Source organism: Monomorium pharaonis, chromosome 1 (assembly GCF_013373865.1).
Source record: "Monomorium pharaonis isolate MP-MQ-018 chromosome 1, ASM1337386v2, whole genome shotgun sequence".
Lineage (NCBI taxonomy): Eukaryota > Metazoa > Arthropoda > Insecta > Hymenoptera > Formicidae > Monomorium > Monomorium pharaonis.
In genome coordinates this window covers 33,216,972-33,237,371 of record NC_050467.1, presented here as the reverse complement: position 1 = coordinate 33,237,371, position 20,400 = coordinate 33,216,972, and the positions used below count along the sequence as shown (strand labels likewise).

Sequence of the window (20,400 nt, the reverse complement as noted above, 5' to 3'; positions counted from 1 at the left end):
AAACATCCTGACAAACACCGAGAACGCCGAACAGACACTTAACCTAAAATACTTACCTGGTGACGTTCCTGGGGGATGACGGCGATTTTGGAGAGTCCTGACGGATGACGGCGGCACCTGAAACATAAAAAGCAAAGGATTAATAAAGTGAAAGAATAAGTTGCCTGATTAATTCAGATTAGTGCATGTGGCAACAGTAGTGATGCATAACCTAATGCATAGCGAGTTATCTGCTGCTACATTGCAAAGGTTTTTGAGACAACGAGGGTGTTCGAAGCGAAGCGTCCCGAAACATCCAATCCTTGCTCCGGGGCTGGTTAAAGGAGCGACTGTGAAAAAGGCAGACAAGGTACGTGAGTTTAGTATTCCGTGGTCCACTAAAAAATTCTCGTAACGCGTTATCTGGTCACAACCTAACCTTGCGACCGCCCACAGGAAGCGAGGCAAGCGACGCAACACCCACAACCAAGCCGGAGGACCATCTTTTTTCCAGACGATACACTGCGACCAACGTGGAAAGAAAGAAGGTCGACGGTAAGACAATCCTAAGCGTGAAACTGCAGAGGACCCCTGACCCAGCGGAGAAATAATCTGCGAGCCAACAAGACACCCAGGGGGATCCCGTGCTGGCGCGCCCCGCTCACAAAAGGCGCGACCTCGTGCCCGATATTATCGGGGCGTGATATAAATTTTATTATTTTGATTGTACTTTATTTCTATCTTACCTTATTATATAAAAATATATATCTATACTTATAGCATGTGATATTAGTACATAACCAGTTTTGTTCAGCGTAATTTAAAGTCATTTATTTATGTTTATTATCTGTAATTGTGCAAAGACAGTACGCGTTATTTTAGTTGAGCCAAAAGCTTGGAAAGCGTACAGCACAAACAACTTATATACTATAGTTTAAGCAACAAACAACCTCGAGCTATACAGACACCGCTCATCGTGTATTAGTTATTAGTATTACTTTATTTCACTGATTATCATCAAATATAGTCTCTTAACCTCACATGCGTTCAAAATATACTTTAAGACCATGTAACAAGTCTTTAAATCTATTAATATAATTTTTATTTCGTATTATTATTACGTGTAAAACTCCTTGAAATACCTAATATAAGTTTATTTCGTTAGTAGCAAAAGATTGCATAAGATCATGTTTATTACACTAAGTGTAAACAACTGCACTTTTAAGTGCAATACGTTAAAAACATGAAGAAATACGCTAAGTCCAGAGGGGCAACTCCAACGCACTATCTCCACCCTAGAGTACATCTCAGTGATTGGCTACAGGCACGAGAGTGGGGGAGATTTAGTAGCATCCGCGCCACGGCAGCGTCACGCAGCGCCGATTCGTCCAACCCGGAGAAGAGGGGGAAAGCGCGACTCCCGCGCGCTCGGCAACCGACGCCACGCGTGATTGGCGAAACGATGCGAGTGGGGGTAACCCCATACTGGTACTTAAGCGAGCGGCGGGAGCTCTCGTGAGCTTTCGCACGTAAACCTCCTAAGGGAAAACATTCACGTCAATCGTGCGAGTAAAAATCGACTTCCGAAAAGTAAGTAGGAAGGGCGTGGTCGCGCGTCTGTTCCGTGCGTTCCTTCGCATATAAAAGTTTAGTGAACGCGATAGTGAATTGCGTGAAACAAAGAGGCAACCGAGCCTCAATATCAGCATTTTGTGTGATAATTAAAGCCGTTTACACGAATGTGAAAAAGCGTCGCGAACGGGTGTGTGTATAAAAACGCAAGCGTAAAATTATCGCAGCGAGGCACACGATCGCTCGTGCAAAGCAATGTGACGCGCTGAGAGAGTGAATCCCTATTTCAGACAGTATCTGGAATAAAGGCAAATTATTATTGTTTATACAAACCTTAAGGTGTGTTCACTTACCTCGTTTCCGTGTGCGATCCTCTTCCCGACGGCAAATCCTGGGGACAGTAGAAAAGCATCTCGTTAACCAACGGGATCGCGGGTACACCATAACCTACAAATTACTTACCCGGTGACGTTTCTGTGGGATGATCCGAATCTTGGCGACGACCTGGAAGGACAGCAGCAGCAGCACCTGAAACAAAGGAAAGAAATTAGTGATAAGTAAATACGCGTAGTGATCCGCTCGAGACATCGTGACTACATAACCTAAAAAGCGCGTGAAGTGTTCTACGACGGCGGCGTTTCACAGCGTAGCAGTGGGTGTTCCAGGGCAGAAAGGGCATCCGAATCATCCTTGCTTCTTGGAAGGTGAAAGGAGCTGGCGACCGAAAGAAAAAGGGCAAATTAAGGTACGTGGGTCCTTAGTACAGCATGGTTAGTGGTTTACGCTAATTGAGTCTCCGGTTATAGTAGATAGCCTACGCGAGAGTCTAAGAATCTGGGCTTGCATCTTGGAAACGAAGTCCGAAGTCATTTGAACGTGTCAATTGGCTGGCCTGGCTAGTTACGGTACGACACAAGTCGAATAACGAGGAATAGTAAAAAACTGGCGACCGTGACAGTGTAACCAGATTATCGATACATGAGATATTTACAACTTAGCAGGAATTCAACTCACATACCTTTCTTTGCCTTTTGTTCACAGTCGCCAGCTTCTTTGATCGCCTAGGAGCGAGGAACAGGATGCCCATACGGATCGCCGCTAGAACATTCGTCGTCACGCCAAGGACCACGCCCGCGCTAAGATGAGTATCTACTTAGAGGTTATGTACTCCCGCACTGCGATAGATTCCCCGTTGCGTGTGAATCTGCGTCGACTTATTAATCCCTTTCTTTTCTTTCAGGTGCTGCCCGCTTCCCACTGGAACACGTCTGAATCGCCACAATCTCGCAGGATCATCACCAGGTAAGTACAAATTTTTTAGATTATGTATCACCACTGTCCTAGTTCTAATGAAATGCTTTATTTTCAGGTCGCCCAGGAATGTTATCAGGAATCGACTCGCACTCACAGAAAGATAAGTAACTCGCAGATTGTTTGTAACAATAACAAAAATCAATGTTTGTGTTTATTCACTATCTCACTTAAATCTATGTTCACAGGTCCCGACCGCGACGCTTATTCTCGCGGAATCGCGTAAACGAGTCTGTGTGTCAGTGCGTGATGAGCCTACTCGCATTCAGCTCTGCGTTACACAAAATTAATCTTAACGTGCTGCGCACGGAACTTTCCAACGCGTTCGCACGATCGACTTATGTCGCTATGCAGACTATCGATGGTTTTGCGCGCGAAATTTTGCGTTGTTCTCGCGAGGTTTTTGCCTCTTGGAATCCGAGATGCGAAAGCTCGATGTCTTCCGCTTGTCGCTTTTATACTCGGCGTCGTTTCCCATTCGCCGCTCCGTCCGCCAATCAGCGATGGAGTCGGTTGCTGCCGCCTGGGATCTCTGGTTACCCCCACCGCTCGCGCTGCATCCATTCAGCGTGAAGCGTCCCTTTGCTTGGTCGTGCGCTGGGGTATCCCCTCTCCTCGGGTGTCCTCCAATGACAGGAGAGTGTCTTCAGATGGCGAGAGCTCCACCGAGTTGCTCCTTGTTGCATTTATGATGATTATAGAGTTTTTTGGTTATTGCACTCGAAAGTGCAAAACTTATATGAAGTGTACCACTCTATTATTTTTTGGTTGTTGCTTGAAAAGACATTAAATATATTTTTTCGGCTACGTTACCGCTACGTACATACAATAGGCATACGAAATAAAAATGCATACGAAATGAAACTAATAAACGAAACAAACTTATAATGTATGTAAATAAATAGAAAATAGTCCGCGAGCTCCTGTCGCAAGTCTCCAATTTTTACAAACAATTTCTAGCTTATGGAGATTACAAATAAATTAGGCCTAATGGGCAATATCACTTTGACATAATATTCGCTCCTATGTATGTATTTCGTATAGTTCTGTATATTATTCGTGCTACAGAAATAATGGCTAACTAATATGTTGCTCTTAAGGTTAATTCACACTTTGAGTTATATAATACTGTTGTGTGTATGTTGGTTAATAAAATGAATACAAAATGTTTTTATGTATTGATAAAGTCTTGGGTGTGATGTGTACTTAGCCTAAACATATACTAGTACAAAAAACTTAAAATAACTAATCTTTATATTATATAAAGGTTGTAAACTTAACACTTAACAGTGAATAAAGGTATTTTGGATAACTAGTTTGTAAAATGTTAAAATATAACGTATTGTTAATACTGGTAAAAATACAATAAAGAAAAATACTTTACACGCATTTAATTATTGTTGCGCTTGTGTCATTAAGAAAAATTGAGTAAGAAACATGTATAAAATATCAAGAGGAATAAAATAATGAACTTTCAAACAAAGAAACGTGTTGTGTGTGTTTTCGTGTCGCGGTGTCATCGCGGGAGCGTCTCGTTTGCCCACGTCAATATTGGCCACGTCAATATTGGTCACGGTCCCGATTGGCCACGTCAATATTGGCCACGTCATTATTGGCCACGATTCCGATTGACCACTGGGTGGATTGGCCACGTCATTATTGGCCACGCGTCAATGTTGGCCACGCGTGATATTGCCCACGTCAATAATGGCCACGTCAATATTGGCCACGCGTCATTATTGCCCACGTCATTATTGCCCATGCGTCATTATTGCCCACGTCATTATTGCTCACGCGTCATTATTGCCTACGTCATTATTGCCCACGCATCATTATTGGCCACATCATTATTGCCCACGCGTCATTATTGGCCACGCATGATATTGCCCACGTCAATAATGGCCACGTCAATATCGGCCACGCGTCAATATTGACCACGTCATTATTGCCCACGCGTCATTATTGCACACGTCATTACTGTATATGGGTTTGCGACTTGGACGGGGAGTGCGGGAGGGGGGACCGAAGGCCTCTCTTGCATCCCCCCCCTGTGTGTGTGTGTGTTTGTGTGTGTGTGTGTGTGTGTGTGTGTGTGTGTGTGTGTGTGTGTGTGTGTGTGTGTGTGCGTGCGTGCGTGCGTGCGCAAAGTATTTCTCTGCGTGGGCAATAATGACGCGTGGTCAATAGTGACGTGGGCAATATTAACGCGTGGCGGATTTCCTACTGCAACAAGCCGCGACTCTCGAATGCAACGAGGAAAGGTTTGTGGTGCGTTTTAATAAAACTTCCGACGAAGAAACGAAAAAATCAATTCATGCGATAGACGCGGCGGAAGCCGAAACGCTCCTAACGAAAACGCTAGCCAAATTTAACGAGCTATTCCGAGACGAAATTGGGCGAGTTACGCACTACGAACACAAGATCGCCATGAAAACCGACAAACCGTTTAAAGCCAAACTCTACCCGATAGCGGACGCGCATCGCGACAAGGTCCGTGATCACATTCTCGAATTAGAAAGGGACGGGGTAATAGAGCGGCGACACAATACATTAACCCACTCGTGGTCGTGATAAAAAAATCGGGCGAAATTCGTCTTTGTTTCGACGCGCGCGAGTTAAACAAACGTATGTGCAACGACCATGACCAACCGCCCACGATAAACGAAATCTTTCGACAAATCGGGAGTAGGCGTTACTTTACGACGTTAGGTATCGCAAAAGCCTTTTGGCAGATTCCACTCGAAGTGCAGAGGGCAAAATATACAGGGTTCATGTTCGACAACCAGACGTACGTTTTCAAGCGAATGCCTTTCGGGCTGAAAACCGTGGGGGCTTCGTTCACTCGTGCTATTAGAAAAGCACTGGGTGACGAGTGCGACTCCTTTACGATCATCTATCTCGATGACATCCTTATTGCATCCAATAGCGTTGAAGAACACCTCTTTCATATAAATTACGTGTTAGAAAGACTACAAAAGGTAGGATTTCGACTTAACGTTGACAAGTGCGAGTTCATGAAGCCAGAGATAAAGTTCCTCGGACATACGTTCGATCAGATAACGGCTGAGATGAACGACGACACGAAATTTGCGATCAAGAATTGTGAGCGTTCCAAGAACAAAAAGGCGATTCAAGCTTTTTTGGGACTGATCAATTGGGATCGTATATTTATAAAAGGATTAGCTAACCTCGCGAAACCGTTAAAGAACCTTTTAAAGAAAAACGTAAAGTTCGCGTGGACCGACGTAGAGCAAAGAGCGTTCAACAAAATTAAGAGAGCGTTCGACGAAGCTGAAAAGCTATTTGTAATACAAAAAATTCGGGATATTCGTAGATGCATCGAAATACGACTTAGGTGCGCGTTTATACCAATACACCGACGAAGAGCCGAAAAAGAAATATACGATTGCGTACGCGAGTAGGTCATTAAAGGACGCCGAACTTAATTACACCGTCACTGAGATCGAGTTTCTTGCGCTCGTTTGGGCGTTGAAAAAATGGCACGCCACACTCTTAGGACGTAAGATTCGAGTGCACACTGACCATCGAGCGTTAAAATTCCTGAAAGCATGCGCGAACGATAGCGGACGAATGTCGTGATGGATATCGTTTCTAAACGAGTTTGACCTCGAGATTTGCCACATACCGGGTAAGAAAAACGTCACGGCGGACACATTGTCGCGAAACAATGTGCGTAACGGCTACGCGAAAAAGGCGGAGATGACGAAAGTCATAGCGGCGATCCGTGAGCCGAACGACGAACTCGAGACCGGCGACTGGGTTGAATTCGTAAAGGATGCGCAAAACCGTGTAACGACCGTTTTCGCGCGGAGACGTTAGCTTGTCGGGAAAAGGTCAGGGCGAGAAGGGCTCAGAGACAGCAGAAATGCAATAGTTAGCTGGACAATATACTTTATTCTTTATCTTACAATAGAAACAGGTTCGAGGATATTTACAGCGGAGCGGGAAATTATGTACAGATGCGTTATACGCGATGAGATTTCGGCGATCAGTACCCGTGCGCGTGACAGCCAGCCGATCGGCTGTTTGGGATGATGGTATGTCCGCGGTGCGCGGTGCGGCGGGCGGTGCGCGTTAGCGAGCCCGACGTTTGGGCTTGGAGGCGGGCGGGCGCGCGGTGTGGAAGCGGGTGTCTCGCGTCCCGAAGTCTTTCTTTCGAATTGTTGCGGCAATTCTACGAATTTCGGTTCGTTTTCGAGGAACGGCGTCGGCCCCGAGTATGCTCGGGGGGAGACGGAGAACACTACGCCGGTTACCGGGCCGATAGGATGTGGCTGGTGTGGATTCTGGCTAGCTGCCGAGAGCTCTCGGCGGAGACAGAGCACGCTCTACCCCCGTTGTTTGCTAGCGCAGATGGGAATGAAACGAGCTAGGCCGAGAACTCTCGGCAATGACGGAGAACACTCCACCGTTTTCTGGCTCGTGAGGTTTTCTCTTCTCGTCGGAGCGAGTCGGACGGGATACGAGAAGTGATCTCTATCGCTGCCGGGCGTTCTTATATATGGTCCCCGGCAACGACTCGGGAGTCTTCGGGACTCCTCGGCCTCCTCTCGGTTACATCTCCCCTCGGGCCGGGATGCTGGCTCGAGAGAAGGGAGGCGAAGCGCCTCCAAGATGCGCGTCATCTCGGCGGCGTGGAGGATTTATTACGGGCACGCTTCGCCCGTTTCTTGGTCCGGCGGATGGCCGGCTGGGCCTCGCGGTCGCTGTTAGCCGCTGAGGAACGTGGTTCGTTACAACCGTGACGAAGCGTTACAGCTTAAATTAGTAAACGAACCGAATGTCTTTACGAAGAGAGACAAATTAATAAAAATAGAGACCGATCAGGGTGACAGAGTCGTCGTGCCTGATAGCGACAGATGGCAACTGGTGTACAAAGTGCATAATTACTTGCTACACTTTGGCACCGACAAGATCTTAGATTTTACTAAACAGTATTTCGCGATCAATAACATCGACAAACTGCCGAGACGTAGTCGCGTCGTGCGATATTTGCCAAGCGACAAAGTACCATACGCGAGCCACTAGAGGAACTACGACCTGCCAGACCAGCCAGGTAAAGTCATTTCAGTAGATATTTTCGGTCCATTACCCCAAACTGCGAGGGGAAATAAATACGTTTTGGTAGTCATAGATCAATTCTCGAAACTGACCAAATTTTATACGATGCCTAACCAGAAGCTAGACACGATTATAGATACGTTACAATTAGAATGCTTCAATGACATCGGAATTCCAAACGAAATATTAACGGATAACGCGGGACAGTTTATTACGAATTGTTGGCGTGAATTTACTACCGATATGGGACTCACGGCCAGAAAAACGAGCCCGTATAACCCGCAATCAAATCCGGTCGAGCGCGTGATGCGAGAGATTGACCGCATCATAAGAGTTTACGCGTACGACAAACAGATTCGTTGGGACAGAATAATAAAAAGAACGGAGAAGACCATAAACAGTACTACGCACACGAGTACCGGGTGTGAACCGACCGACCTACATAAGGGCCACGAGAATTTACTGCGAATCGACGAGCGTCTGAAGCCGCGAGAAGAAGAGGACGAAGAACTGCGGAAGTAAAACTACAGGCGACCATCGAACGGCGGAGGTCCTTAGGCGACAGGCCGCCAAGCGAAAGGTGCAAACGGATAAATCTGTGGAGGCGAAACCGTTCGAAATCGGAGACCGTGTCTGGGTCAAACTACACAGGACAAGTGACGCCAGCAGAAGGTTGACGAAAAAAATTCACTTGGTTTACGACGGACCTTACAAGATAGGCCAGATAATACGCACAAACGCTTACCTCGTAGTGGACGACGATGAAAACGCGATCGGTGTGTACAACGCACGCCAACTCAAACCACACAGGGAGGCGATGATGAAAGACCAAGTTCAGGTGAACGCGATCCAGCAATCCAAACAGCAGCCAAAAAAGATCCGGGAACCTGAAACAGAAAGAAGAAAAGTTAGTAAGAATAAAAAACAAAACGACAAAATAATAAATATGTTGGAAGCACGTGAAAGGGAAAAACAGATTTTAAGTAAAAAGATCGAAAAATACATAAACGATCTACGCAAACAGAAGACAGGAAAAAGATTGTTATCCGAAGATTTTGAGAATGAGATCTCAGAAGCTGAAACACTGTTAACTTCGCGAACTGTCAAGAGACGGAAAAGCCAATTGATTAATGAAAAAGGGATGAGACATATCTCCCGCATCCGTGCGTTACTGCTAAATCAAATGCAAATCAATTGGATAATCGGAAAGGTGGAAGACCACCAAATGAAAGTAATTATGGGCACATGTGGAGAGTTTAACGTCATCACCAGCAAAGCGGTGGAAATAATAGAGGAAGGTGGAACGATCCTGTCGAGAACAACCGATTCAAGAAACATTTCGGCATATTTGAAAAGAGAAAGGTAGACAACCATCGTTGCAGTGACCGTACGTGCGGAAATCTTCGCGAGAGAACTCGACGTCGAAGTCATGGTCCTCGATGGAAATGAACCCACACTATTAATCGCCAGAAACGCAAGGAAAAAACTAGCCAAGCTGATCCGGCAACCGGCGAACAAACCTGTTTTGGAGCGATGGGGAAAAGCGAAATCTGCTTTAGCTATGTTACAGATCGACAAACAGCTGTCCGAAGCCGAGTATCGCCAGAAAAGAGGGGAAAGATCTAACCACAACCCCGACGAGGCAAGGAGAGAAACCAGCCTAACGCGGAACAAATCCGACTCAATCAGGGACACGAGCAACGAGACAGAGCAGATGGACGTCAAAAACGACGCAGAGACAATCCAAATCAGCCCAATATCCATTCCAGACAGCGAACAAGAAAATGTAAGCGAAAATCTTGTAAATCCCCGCGAAAAGCATGCAAATAGCGTGAAAAACAAAGACTGCACCCGAAAGTGCAATGTAGTCAAGTTAACTACACTCGAAAGTGTAAACAAAGTAAAAATAACGCGAAACTGAAAATTAGATAAGGAACGCGAATATAACAGCAAAATCGATACCGAAATAGTCGAACTTAGCGACAGCGAAGCATCTACATCATCCGATACTGGAATTGTAACGCGAATAAATCATAAAGATAAAATTGCGCGCGATAGGTTAAACGAAATGTTTACATTAGATTACGAAAATACACAAGCGCGAGAAAACGATATAATAATTACGCGAGAAAACCCGACAACGTATGAAATAGTAGTATGCGATCCCAAACAAAACGCGTACGTGTGTCGTACGAATGGTTACCTACGAATGGTTCGTAGAAAGTAAATTGAACAAAGAATCGAATAGTATTCCTATAGAAACGCGTCCTAATAAAAGCATAACGGAAACAGAAACGCGTCTTGATATAGAGTCACGCGATAGGCCGACTAATCGACCAATGAGCAATGGCGCAGTGGCGCGACGCTCGAGCCAATCACAAAGGCCTAGGGGACGAACCAAGCCCCGACGAGAAGATCTTACAGTTACATGAACAATAGTCCAACAACACGCGTAGCGTTCGAGGAGAACGACAACAACACGCGTGAAATATACAACAAGCTAACACAAATCATGGAGGACATTAGTGAATTGGATCTCGACAGCGACGAAAAAAAAGTGCTCGACGGGGCCATGACTAACGTCCTTAACTTCGAATTATCGACGCGAAAACAGAAGAGGTTAGAATTTCTAAAAAAGCATAGCTCAAGAAACAGAAACGACGAAGGAAAAATTTGATAAGGCAAAGGCACAGGAATTGCTTCGCAAAGATATTGAGCGAACAAACGCCCTTACCAACTTCGTGAACAAACACAAGAATGTGGCAAAAAGGGATAGCGCATTCGACACCGCAGAAATTAAAAACAAGGAAGGCGACGTCGTGACAAAAATAAAAGTCATGATTGAGACAGAAGTGGTCGACAAAGAAAACAAAAAACCATCCAACATACAGGTTGTAGCAAATCTAATAGAGGGAAGTATAAAGATTAGATACTACCTTTTACCTGAACAAAAGGATCAGACAAGCGATCCGAAAGCGGAAGAAGCTAAAAGAGCTAACGAAACAGCAAAGGGTAACGAACCAATACCCTCTACGAGCGGACATAACCTCCAAGAGACCGAAACCGGACCACCTACCCAAGAGCCGATATCCGAACGAGAACAAAGTGAAACGGAGGCTGAAAATGAAAGCAACAAAGAAAATCTACATGCCGAAGGAAGCAAACAGCGAAGATCAAAACGAACAATCCGGCTCACCAAACAGAAAAACAATCCCGAAAAAGACCAGAAAATGGACATTCCGTAAACGCTCAAGGAAATCTATGAAGGACCTACCATCTTCCACAAGCGAGTCCGAAGGAGAGATTCCACCCACTCCATCAAAAAGAAAAGCGATTTGCCCAGAAAATAAATCTAGACAAAGCCCTTTGGAAGGGCTGACCCCAGGGAAGGAGCAGATAACCTCTCCACCCACAACGAGCCAAATACAAACAAGGGCGTGCCCTATACAAATATAGGGCAACCAAGACCGAAATGAAGACAGCCGACGGGAGGAGTATATTGACCATCAGACTCGAAAGATCCCAAGGTGCACCCCAGAGCAAGGCGGAGACCAAGAAGGGATAGACGCGAGCCGAGCCACCGCGTTTCGTCCGCGTTTGTCCGACCCCGGGACCGAGCGGCGTGAAGTTTTTCACAATCAGGGCAGTCAAGGGGAAGGATAACCAGGGTAGGCGAACGAAGAGCCTGCGGCTTGAACGACTCAAGTGAGCCAACCGGAAGAAGGCACCGGCACTCCCCCCCTTCCCTCCGTTTATATTTTATTTTTGATATTTTATTTTGATATTCCATGTTATTTCATTCTGTATCTGCGAGAATTAATCTTATTCAGTTATTTTAAGGTTAAGTTCCTTACTTTTAGTTATTTTTATAAAAGACCAATTTTATCTAAGTCATATAAAGTCGAGTCAGATCGAGATAAGTTGTACAAACAATGCGACGCGAGAAATCTTAGTTGATGTAATATTTAAGTTCTTATATGCCAAAGAGCGTTGTCGATTTATGAATATTTATACTCCGGTTTTAGATATAAGTTTAGAACGGTTTTGTAAGCCTATGCCACGTTTAGTGTATAAAACACTTATATTTTTAGTTTCTTAATTAATATACGTTTATATATGATTTTATAGCAAGACTATCTAATAAAGGTGAAAAAATGTTATTTTTATAAATAAAGTTCGAATTATAGAGTCGATAAGTTATCTTAAACAAGTTATTGTAATTTCTTATCTTTTAATGTAAAGGGCACTTAAAACGTTGAGTGGCACTCGAAAGTGCAATACTAATACGAAGCGTTGTAGCATCACGAACATCGCAGCGATCAAAGAGGGGCATTATCATTGCACTAATCGCACTTTTAAGTGCGAATGAACATTCGATCTCTCCAAACAATCCGATTGGTCGAGACACTTTGGAGGGGAACGAGCAACAACAGAACGTCCTCCCATTGGCCAAAGGAACCGACGCCATGTATCAGCACCCGGATTGGCGCTCCAGACTTGGAGAGGGAAGCTCGATCGTGATTGGCCGATGCGCAAACCGACGCTAAGCGCTCATTGGCGAAGACCAGCTACGAGCGGCAGTATATAACGCGAGCGAGCGGGACATCGTGAGCTTTCTGCTCTGAGCCATCCGCGAGGTAGGAGCTCCGCGCGAGTCGCGTTAAAAGATTATACCGGCCGAAAGAAAACGTACGAAACGTTTGTGAAGGAAGCGTCGCGTACGGGTCTGTGTATTAGAGTTAATTATTAACCTAAAAAACGTACACGAATGGGAATAAGCGTCGCGTACGGGTTAAATGTGAAACATAAGTACAATAAGTGTCTTAATAAATATCTTTCTGTTGTTACTGTTAAACATTAAGTGTTTTTCATACGTACCTTTCTCGTGCGTTGTCCAAATTCTACGAGACGGCGTCCAGTGAGTCCTACAAGAGGATCGTCCTTGTGAAAACCGGTTTTGAGGCTAGGAGACTTTTTAGATATTTTATATTTACCTGAGAACGAATCCGGAAGGGCGTGGCAGTCCTAAGGCGTCCGAGAGGCATCCAGCAGCAGCGGCAGCAGCACCTGAAACAAAAAAAGAGAGATTAGACACAGTTTTAGTAATGCGGGAGCCGTTAGTGAATATAAAGTGATACATAACCTAAAAATTGGAATACGTGTCCTGAGCAACGGCAGCCTGCGGCGTATCCTGAGCGTTCCAACAGTACGAGAGGCGACTCGGGGCTACGAAACCTTGTTCCTGGGACGGTGAAAGGAACTGGCGACCAGATACAGCGACCGGCCTGTCAAGACAACAAAGGTCTGTCAATACTTTTATCCGAAGCTTATTCTTTCCGTTTGCTTAACCGGTCACAACCTTGAAACCGCCTCCAGGAGGTGGTGGAAAGGAACCATCGCCCACACCATCCATCAGCAAACAGCCAGACGACCAGGGTGCAGCGGACAAGACAGCGGGAAGCGGAGCTGAGCGGGCCGAGACGCGGAAGCCATCCATAAAGTTGGAAAGGTTGAACGAACGTGGAATCAAGCGCTAAAATACTTACCTGGCGCGAATTACGCGGAAAAGGCGTGAAAACTATCTTTAAAAGAGTCATTTCGTTAAGTGACAAATTTTAGTTCTATTATTATTTGACAAGGCGTGTGAAACGCTATAAAAGTTTAGTTTTCTTATTATAATAAAACGAAGCGTCCGAGACGCAAAGAAGTTACATTTTCTTTAGTTTACGCGTTCGATAGGCGCGGGTGCAATAAATGCATATTGAAAATAATTTTATTATTTTCTGTTAAATATAAATATATATACGATAGATTTAGTCGTGCGTTACTTATTTCATAGCATGTTTTATTATGTAAAGCTCGTCAAGCAAGTGTAAGAATATTATTTAGTTCTAATTATCATTATTTTATTACGCTTAAACATTTCAATTTTGTTATCTTATGCGGTGTGCATGTGGGTCACCGTAATGTGACTAACAAGGGAACCTCGCGAACCCGAAAATTCTGATTTTAATGAAACTTGGCATAAATGTAGAGGGGGTAAACACATTAATTTAGAAATGTTTTATTTTGGTTCAAAAATGGCTTGAAGGGGTGAAAGCACGCTTCAAAGTTAAGATATTTTTGCATTTTCTCGATATATCTCGTAAACTAAACAAAATATTAAAAAATGTTTCATACAAAAGTTTTACGGCAAAATACCTCTATTTCAAAGAAAAAAAAATTTGTTTTTGAAAAAAAAAATTTTTTTTTTTAAATAAATAACATAGTTAAATGGAGGTATTTATACTGTAAAACTTTTGTATCAAACATATTTAAATATTTTGTTTAGTTTACGAGATATATCAAAAAAAGGCAAAAACTCAAAATTTTTGAAAAATGGTTTTAACCCTTTAAACCGTTTATAAACACCAACTTTTAATTTCTAAATTCATGTATTCACCCCCTCTACATTTATGCCAAGTTTTATTAAAATCAGAATTTTCGGGTTTGCGAGGTTCCCTTGTAAGTTTTATTTAAATTCATGTAATTAATCATTTCCAAATACAACATATCGTTTATTAGCATTAGTCTCATTAGGGGATCCTAAAGTCGTCTGTTTTAACAATAATTTTTACCAATGCCTTTCTTTTTATTGCATTTGCAGAATTAAAAATCCTCCACAATTAAAGTATAGATGATAACAGTGTACGGTAACAATATTATACGAAAAACCAAAAAAAAATTTTTAATCGTCGGCGTCTGACGTGGACTCGTAACAAAATGTGCTTGATATAAAAGTTGTGCACTTTGTAAGTATAAATCAAGTCAGGTTCGGACAAGAGTGAACATTAAAAAACAATACTATGCTTTCAGATTGAGCGTAGGCGTCTTAATAAAAAAAATACGCATTGGTAAAAATTTCGTGTCTCAAAATTTTGTGGGTCTGCATGAAATGGCGTATATATAGCGGTAGATTAGTTGACGGATGTTCAGAGAGATGGCGCTACTTTAGCCCAGCACTTCTTCGCTTCTCCTTGCCCACGAAATTTACCCGCGCATTCACACCACACCACACACGCACGCACGCACGCACGCACACACAAAGCAGGCGTTTATGCACTAGCAAGAATGACTTGTATATAGAGGTAAAATGAGACAGAGAGAGAGAGAGAACACATGCATCGTACGTACAAGCGCGCGCGTGCGAAATTTTCTTACACGAAATGTTTACCAATGTCTATCTTTTTTATTAAGACGCCTACGCTCAATCTGATAGCGTAGTATTGTTCCTCAATGTTCACTCGTGTACGGACATAGCTTGATTTGTACGTACAAGGTGCAACATTTTTATTTCCAACCCGTTTTGTTACGAGTCAACGTCAGAAATTTTCATAAAGTCTTGGCGATATATATACCGCGTCTGTAAGGTTCATCTCAAGAAGGCTCTTTGGCGGAGGGCAATGGGCGATTGCATACCGATCTGTCGAGTCGGGTTCAATTCCCGCAGTATTTTCTTTGTTTTTATTGTAATTACAATCTATAAAAATTTTTTTATTCACGTAAGACGAGATTTACTAATTGTTTTTAATTTTTCTGTATAAAATAATTATTTTTTGCCAAACAAATTGTCATTAAAACAGCGTTATATTTTTCTTTTTTATTTCGAAAATGATATGTATAAAAAAATTATCAGAAAATAAATAATAATTGTGTTTCACTTGTATAGAAAAATAATTATTTTGTACAGAAGAATTTAAAACAATTAGTAAATCTCGTCTTACGTGAATAAAAAAATTTTTATAGATTGTAATTACAAAAAAAAAGAAAATACTGCGGGGATTGAACCCGACTCAACAGATCGGTAGGCACTCGCCCATGGCCCTCTGCCAAAGAGCCTTCTTGAGTTCAATCTTACAGACGCGGTATATATAGCGCCAAGACTTTATGAAAATTTCTGGCGTTGATCCCTAACAAAACATGCATGAAGTAAAAATGTTGCACCTTGCACGTATAAATCAGGCTATGTCCGTACACGAGTAAACATTTAGAAACAATACTACGCTATCAGATTAAGCGTCTTAATAAAAAAGATAGACATTGGTAAACATTTTGTGTAAGAAAATTTCGCACGCGCGCGCTTGTACGTACGTATGCATGTCTCTCTTTCTCTCTCTCTCTCTCTCTCTCTCTCTCTCTCTCTCTCTCTCTCTTTGTAGCTCCCTCCCTCTCTTTCTCTCTCTCGTCCTCTCTCTCTCCCTCTCTTTCTCTCTCTCTTTGGTCGTTCATGCTCCAGTAAGAATAATGTTGTATGTATAGAGATAAAATATGATAAAAAAGAGAGAGAGAGAGAGAGAAAACCACGTGCCTGCATGATGCGTGCAAGCGCTCGCGTACGAAATTTTCAGACACGAAATGTTTGCCAATGTCCATCTTTTTTATTAAGACGCCTACACTCAATCTGATAGCGTAGTATTGTGTCTAAATGTTCACTCGTGTACGGGCATAGCTTGATTTATACGTACAAGGTGCAACATTTTTATTTCCAGCCCGTTTTGTTACGAGTCAACGCCAGAAATATTTACAAAGTTCTGGCCGCATATATACCGCATCTGTAAGATTCATCTCAAGAAGGCTCTTTGGCGTAGGGCAATGGCCGATTGCCTACTCATCTGTCGAGCCGGGTTCAATTCCCGCAGTATTTTTTTTCTTCTTTTTTGTACTTACAATCTATAAAAATTTATTTATTCACGTAAGACGAGATGTACTAATTGTTTTAAATTCTTTTACACAAAATAATTATTTTTCTATACCACAATAAAACACAATTATTTATTTTTAAATAATTTTTTTATACGTATCATTTTCGAAAAAAAAGGAAAAATATAACGCTATTTTAATGACAATTTTTTTGGCGAAAAATAATTATTTTATATAAAAAAATTAAAAACAATTAGTAAATCTCGTCTTATGTAAATAAAAAATTTTTATAAATTATAATTACAAAAAAAAAAAGAAAAAAAATACTGCGGGAATTGAACCCGGTTCGACAGATGAGTAGGCAATCGGCCATTGCCCTACGCCAAAGAGCCTTCTTGAGATGCCTTACACACGCGGTGTATATAGCGCCAGAGAGAGAGAGAGAGAGAGAGAGAGAGAGAGAGAGAGAGAGAGAGAGAGAGAGAGAGAGAGAGAGAGACCTTAAGAGAAAGAGAAACGAGATGCTAAAGATCAACCGCGTGTTATATATACATAAAAATTAAAAACAAAAATTTAAAAACTTACTAAAAACCATTTTTTATTTAAAAATTTTGTTTGTATTTTTATGTTTGCTAATAAAAAATTGGCGAAAATATCATAAATTTTGTCCTTTTATATATGTTCAAATATGTAACAATAACTTACTAAGGTCTCAGCTACGGTATAACATACAATTCATTGTAAATAAACTATTTTAAATGTAAAAGGGGAAACACAACATACTGACCTTTATATTTTTATTTTAAACATTGCAATTTCCTCTAAATTCCATGTCTGTAAGTTTCCGAGATCATCGACTAAATAAATGCCCAATTTAGATGATTTGCAGGGTTTAGAATAAAAATTAGCAAGTGACTTGAATTTATGTCCAATTATAAAAGTATCTTTATTATTTGAAATAAAATTCCTAATAACTATAATACTTCCATCAATTAAATAGCAGCAATTATCTGGTTCTTTTGTTTTTAATGTACAATTTTTAAACGTAACTTTACTGAATTTATTGCATGTGTAAAAACTTAAATGTGAATTTATATCATTGGCGAATGGACCATTAAAATGTTGGTTGTGAAGCTCATTACTAACTATCTTTAGTTTTTTATTATTATTCAAACAAAAATTTTGTTCACTCATTCGGCAAACAATTTGTTCTAATATTTTATCATTTTTACGAATCATTTTTAATATAGTCTGCATATAATTTTCAAATGGAAAAGCACTAAATTCCTGTAGAGTTCCAAATTTTAGTGCGTCATCATGAAGATGTAATAAATTATGAATATTAGTTGACGCATTTTTTTTGCCGTATAAAATAATGAAAGTATTCACAAAATATTCTAATAGTGATTTTGCGTAATTTGAGTAATAATCCATATGCTTTGAATTGGATAAAATTGTAACAGCTACGTGCAAAGTTAAAAAATTAATATATTTATCATAAGTAATAACAGATTTTAAAATAATAGGTCCTGTATACAACAAAAATGTCCTAAATTCAGTTGCTTTCCACCTTTTACAATCAAATAATGATCGTGGTTTTCGATTAATTTCACATGGTATATTATTCTTTTGAACTTCTAATAATTTTGATAACTTAGACATTTCATTAAATGATAATTTAGATTGGGGTGTTCCAAAACACCATAAATTGACAATCAGTTGCTTAACAACTCCCAGATAAAGCAAATGCATTGGATCTAACGGAAAATCTTTTACCATATCTATATTTGGAATTGATTCTAGAATAGATGTACTTGTGTGATGGTTTGGTTGTAATTTTAGTCTAAAATCATTGTTTGTTCTTAAAGGAAAACTATTTAAATATGGATAGCTTACTCGATCATGAATATATTCACCTTTCGCTGTACATTTTATGCATGAGTAATAACCGGAATGATCCTCCGTAAATGTAATATAAGATTTAGCAGGTACATCGCAAATAAAAGCATTAATTTTAAATGGATAAACTTGATTATCGATTGTTATGCCATGAGTAGTTAAAGTTATTGCTTCTTCCATGAAATCTCTTAAAAATATGTATGCATCTGCAGGTTTTTCATTCCCGAAATAAATTCCAATAATATTTACATTACATTTAATTTTCAATTAAATTGCACAAAATAGAGTATACTTGACTACTTAAACTTTTAAATAACGGGAGACCATCAATATTAATATTAACTCGGATAAATTGCAAATGTTGACCAGAATACCGCGATAAAAGTTGCTTTACACAATTACTCAAACCAAAATGATAATATTGCCCAGGTCTTATGTCTTGTACATTTACTTTTCTGGGAGTTTTTAATAAGCTACGAGCATCTGAAGGCAATTCTGGATACTTAGATTTTAAACCTGTTATTAATTCGTTTAATGCAATATGAGATATGCGATTTTTAATTGCCCATTCTTGAAACCACAATATAAAACTAGACGAATCATCGACAAGGTTATCAGATGCAGGAGCATTAACAATATTATTAATTATTTCATGATCATTAATATCAGTATTACTAGAATTTATTGACTCATTGTTTAAAAAATTATTGCTTCCTTCAAAATCATTAAAATTACTATTTACTTGTTCAGAATTATCCAAATTGTCGTTTAATTGGTAAATATTGCTATGCACATTCTGCGTTAATGAAAAATGATTAGATACTTTTGGAACATTATTACTTAATATTGAAGATAAAGTTACGCTTTCTGGTGAAAAGTTATTACAAATACTGTCCACAATATTAATTGCTGTATCTGACAGGTCTTTAGCTTGTCGATAATATCGTCTTTTTAATTTTGGCATCTTTTAAATTATTATTAATATTATGTATTCTTACTTGTTTATTCGTAATCTCTCTCTCTCTCTCTCTCTCTCTCTCTCTCTCTCTCTCTCTCTTCTCTCTTCTTTCTCGCTGTCTTTAAAACTGCTTGAAAATAAAAATTGATCTGAAAAAGCATAATAAAAAATAAAAATTAATCTGAATGTAAGCATAACAGAAAATATTTAATATATAAGAAAAGTTATAAACATATAAAAGTTATGAACGTATAATTATAAAAAAAAGAAATAACAGCATAGCAGTATACCATTAAACTATAAGAAAAAAGCAAAGAGAGATGAAGTCGAACTTTAGGTTAGAACTCACGTATATCGATGAACGGTTAAATTAAACTTGAGATAGTACGTAAAAATAAACTAATTGAGTCAAGGCACAAAGAAGTCCGTAACGTAAGAAAAATAATATCACGTTATGGAGCTTCTTTGTGCCTTGACTCAAGTTTATTCTTACGTACTATCTTAAAATTATTGTCGGTACTTAACGTGACTTAACGTGTACGGATGTCTTGTGCGGAGGCTCTTAATCTGAGAAGAAATAAGAAGGGAAATATACTTACAGTTCCGTATTTAATCACGTTGATAATTTAAGAATATATAACGCACAGCACGGCAGCAGCAAAACACATAAATCACACGCACCGGAAATCAGAAAATCGGAAACTGAGAATGCCAGGGAAGAGGGAACGCGTCGATGAGAGACAATAGAGGTCTATTCGGTCACATGCCCCGATATTGCATGCTCCTAATACCACAACGCACTCCAATACGTTGATTCCGATGACGCCAACCTATTAGTTGGAGTGAGTAAGAGCATGTCGGGGCATGGCGACGCGAACAAACCAAAGAACTTATAGAAAGCTTTGTGCTTTCGTGTCATA

At 40.7% G+C, this 20,400-nt stretch overlaps 2 protein-coding genes across 10 annotated transcripts in view; both read right to left on the bottom strand.

Moving 5' to 3' along the window:
• LOC105839384 overlaps positions 1–2,706 on the bottom strand; it is a 40,800-nt gene extending 38,094 nt beyond the window's left edge. For all 4 annotated transcript variants that reach the window (XM_036284351.1, XM_036284352.1, XM_036284358.1 and 1 more), the window contains exons 1-5: positions 2,570–2,706; positions 2,154–2,265; positions 2,014–2,079; positions 1,905–1,942; positions 57–117 (exon numbers count right to left, since the gene is read on the bottom strand). In XM_036284351.1, the coding sequence (XP_036140244.1) occupies positions 57–117; positions 1,905–1,942; positions 2,014–2,079; positions 2,154–2,239 (251 nt within the window). In that variant the 5' untranslated portion in view covers positions 2,240–2,265; positions 2,570–2,706. The remainder of the gene's footprint in view (positions 1–56; positions 118–1,904; positions 1,943–2,013; positions 2,080–2,153; positions 2,266–2,569) is intronic.
• Positions 2,707–2,735: 29 nt separating this feature from the next.
• LOC114254929 lies at positions 2,736–20,298 on the bottom strand. 6 transcript variants are annotated; one of them, XM_036284367.1, is made up of 7 exons: positions 19,521–19,558; positions 13,304–13,490; positions 13,088–13,229; positions 12,939–13,011; positions 12,823–12,869; positions 8,690–8,831; positions 2,736–2,819 (listed from the first exon to the last, which is right to left on the bottom strand). In XM_036284367.1, the coding sequence occupies exons 2-6, from the start codon at positions 13,439–13,441 to the stop codon at positions 8,779–8,781; spliced, it is 453 nt and encodes a 150-aa protein (XP_036140260.1). In that variant the 5' UTR covers positions 13,442–13,490; positions 19,521–19,558; the 3' UTR covers positions 2,736–2,819; positions 8,690–8,778. The 6 variants fall into 6 exon arrangements, with proteins under 6 accessions (XP_036140260.1, XP_036140257.1, XP_036140268.1 ...); XM_036284364.1 differs by lacking the exons at positions 2,736–2,819; positions 19,521–19,558 and adding exons at positions 2,984–3,538; positions 20,080–20,298; XM_036284375.1 differs by lacking the exons at positions 2,736–2,819; positions 19,521–19,558 and adding exons at positions 2,984–3,538; positions 20,080–20,296 and having other exon boundaries at positions 13,304–13,410.
• Between the last annotated feature and the right edge of the window lie 102 nt (positions 20,299–20,400).

What these genes read in the sequence shown, in the direction of transcription:
- LOC114254929 (XM_036284364.1), bottom strand. Translation starts at nt 13,441, where the DNA reads ATGGATGGCTTCCGCGTCTCGGCCCGCTCAGCTCCGCTTCCCGCTGTC. An exon ending in CCTTCCGGATTCGTTCTCAG is followed by an intron (nt 12,870 to 12,938) that starts GTAAATATAAAA and finishes ATCCTCTTGTAG; the next exon opens with GACTCACTGGACGCCGTCTC. An exon ending in TTGGACAACGCACGAGAAAG is followed by an intron (nt 8,832 to 12,822) that starts GTACGTATGAAA and finishes TTTCTGTTTCAG; the next exon opens with GTTCCCGGATCTTTTTTGGC.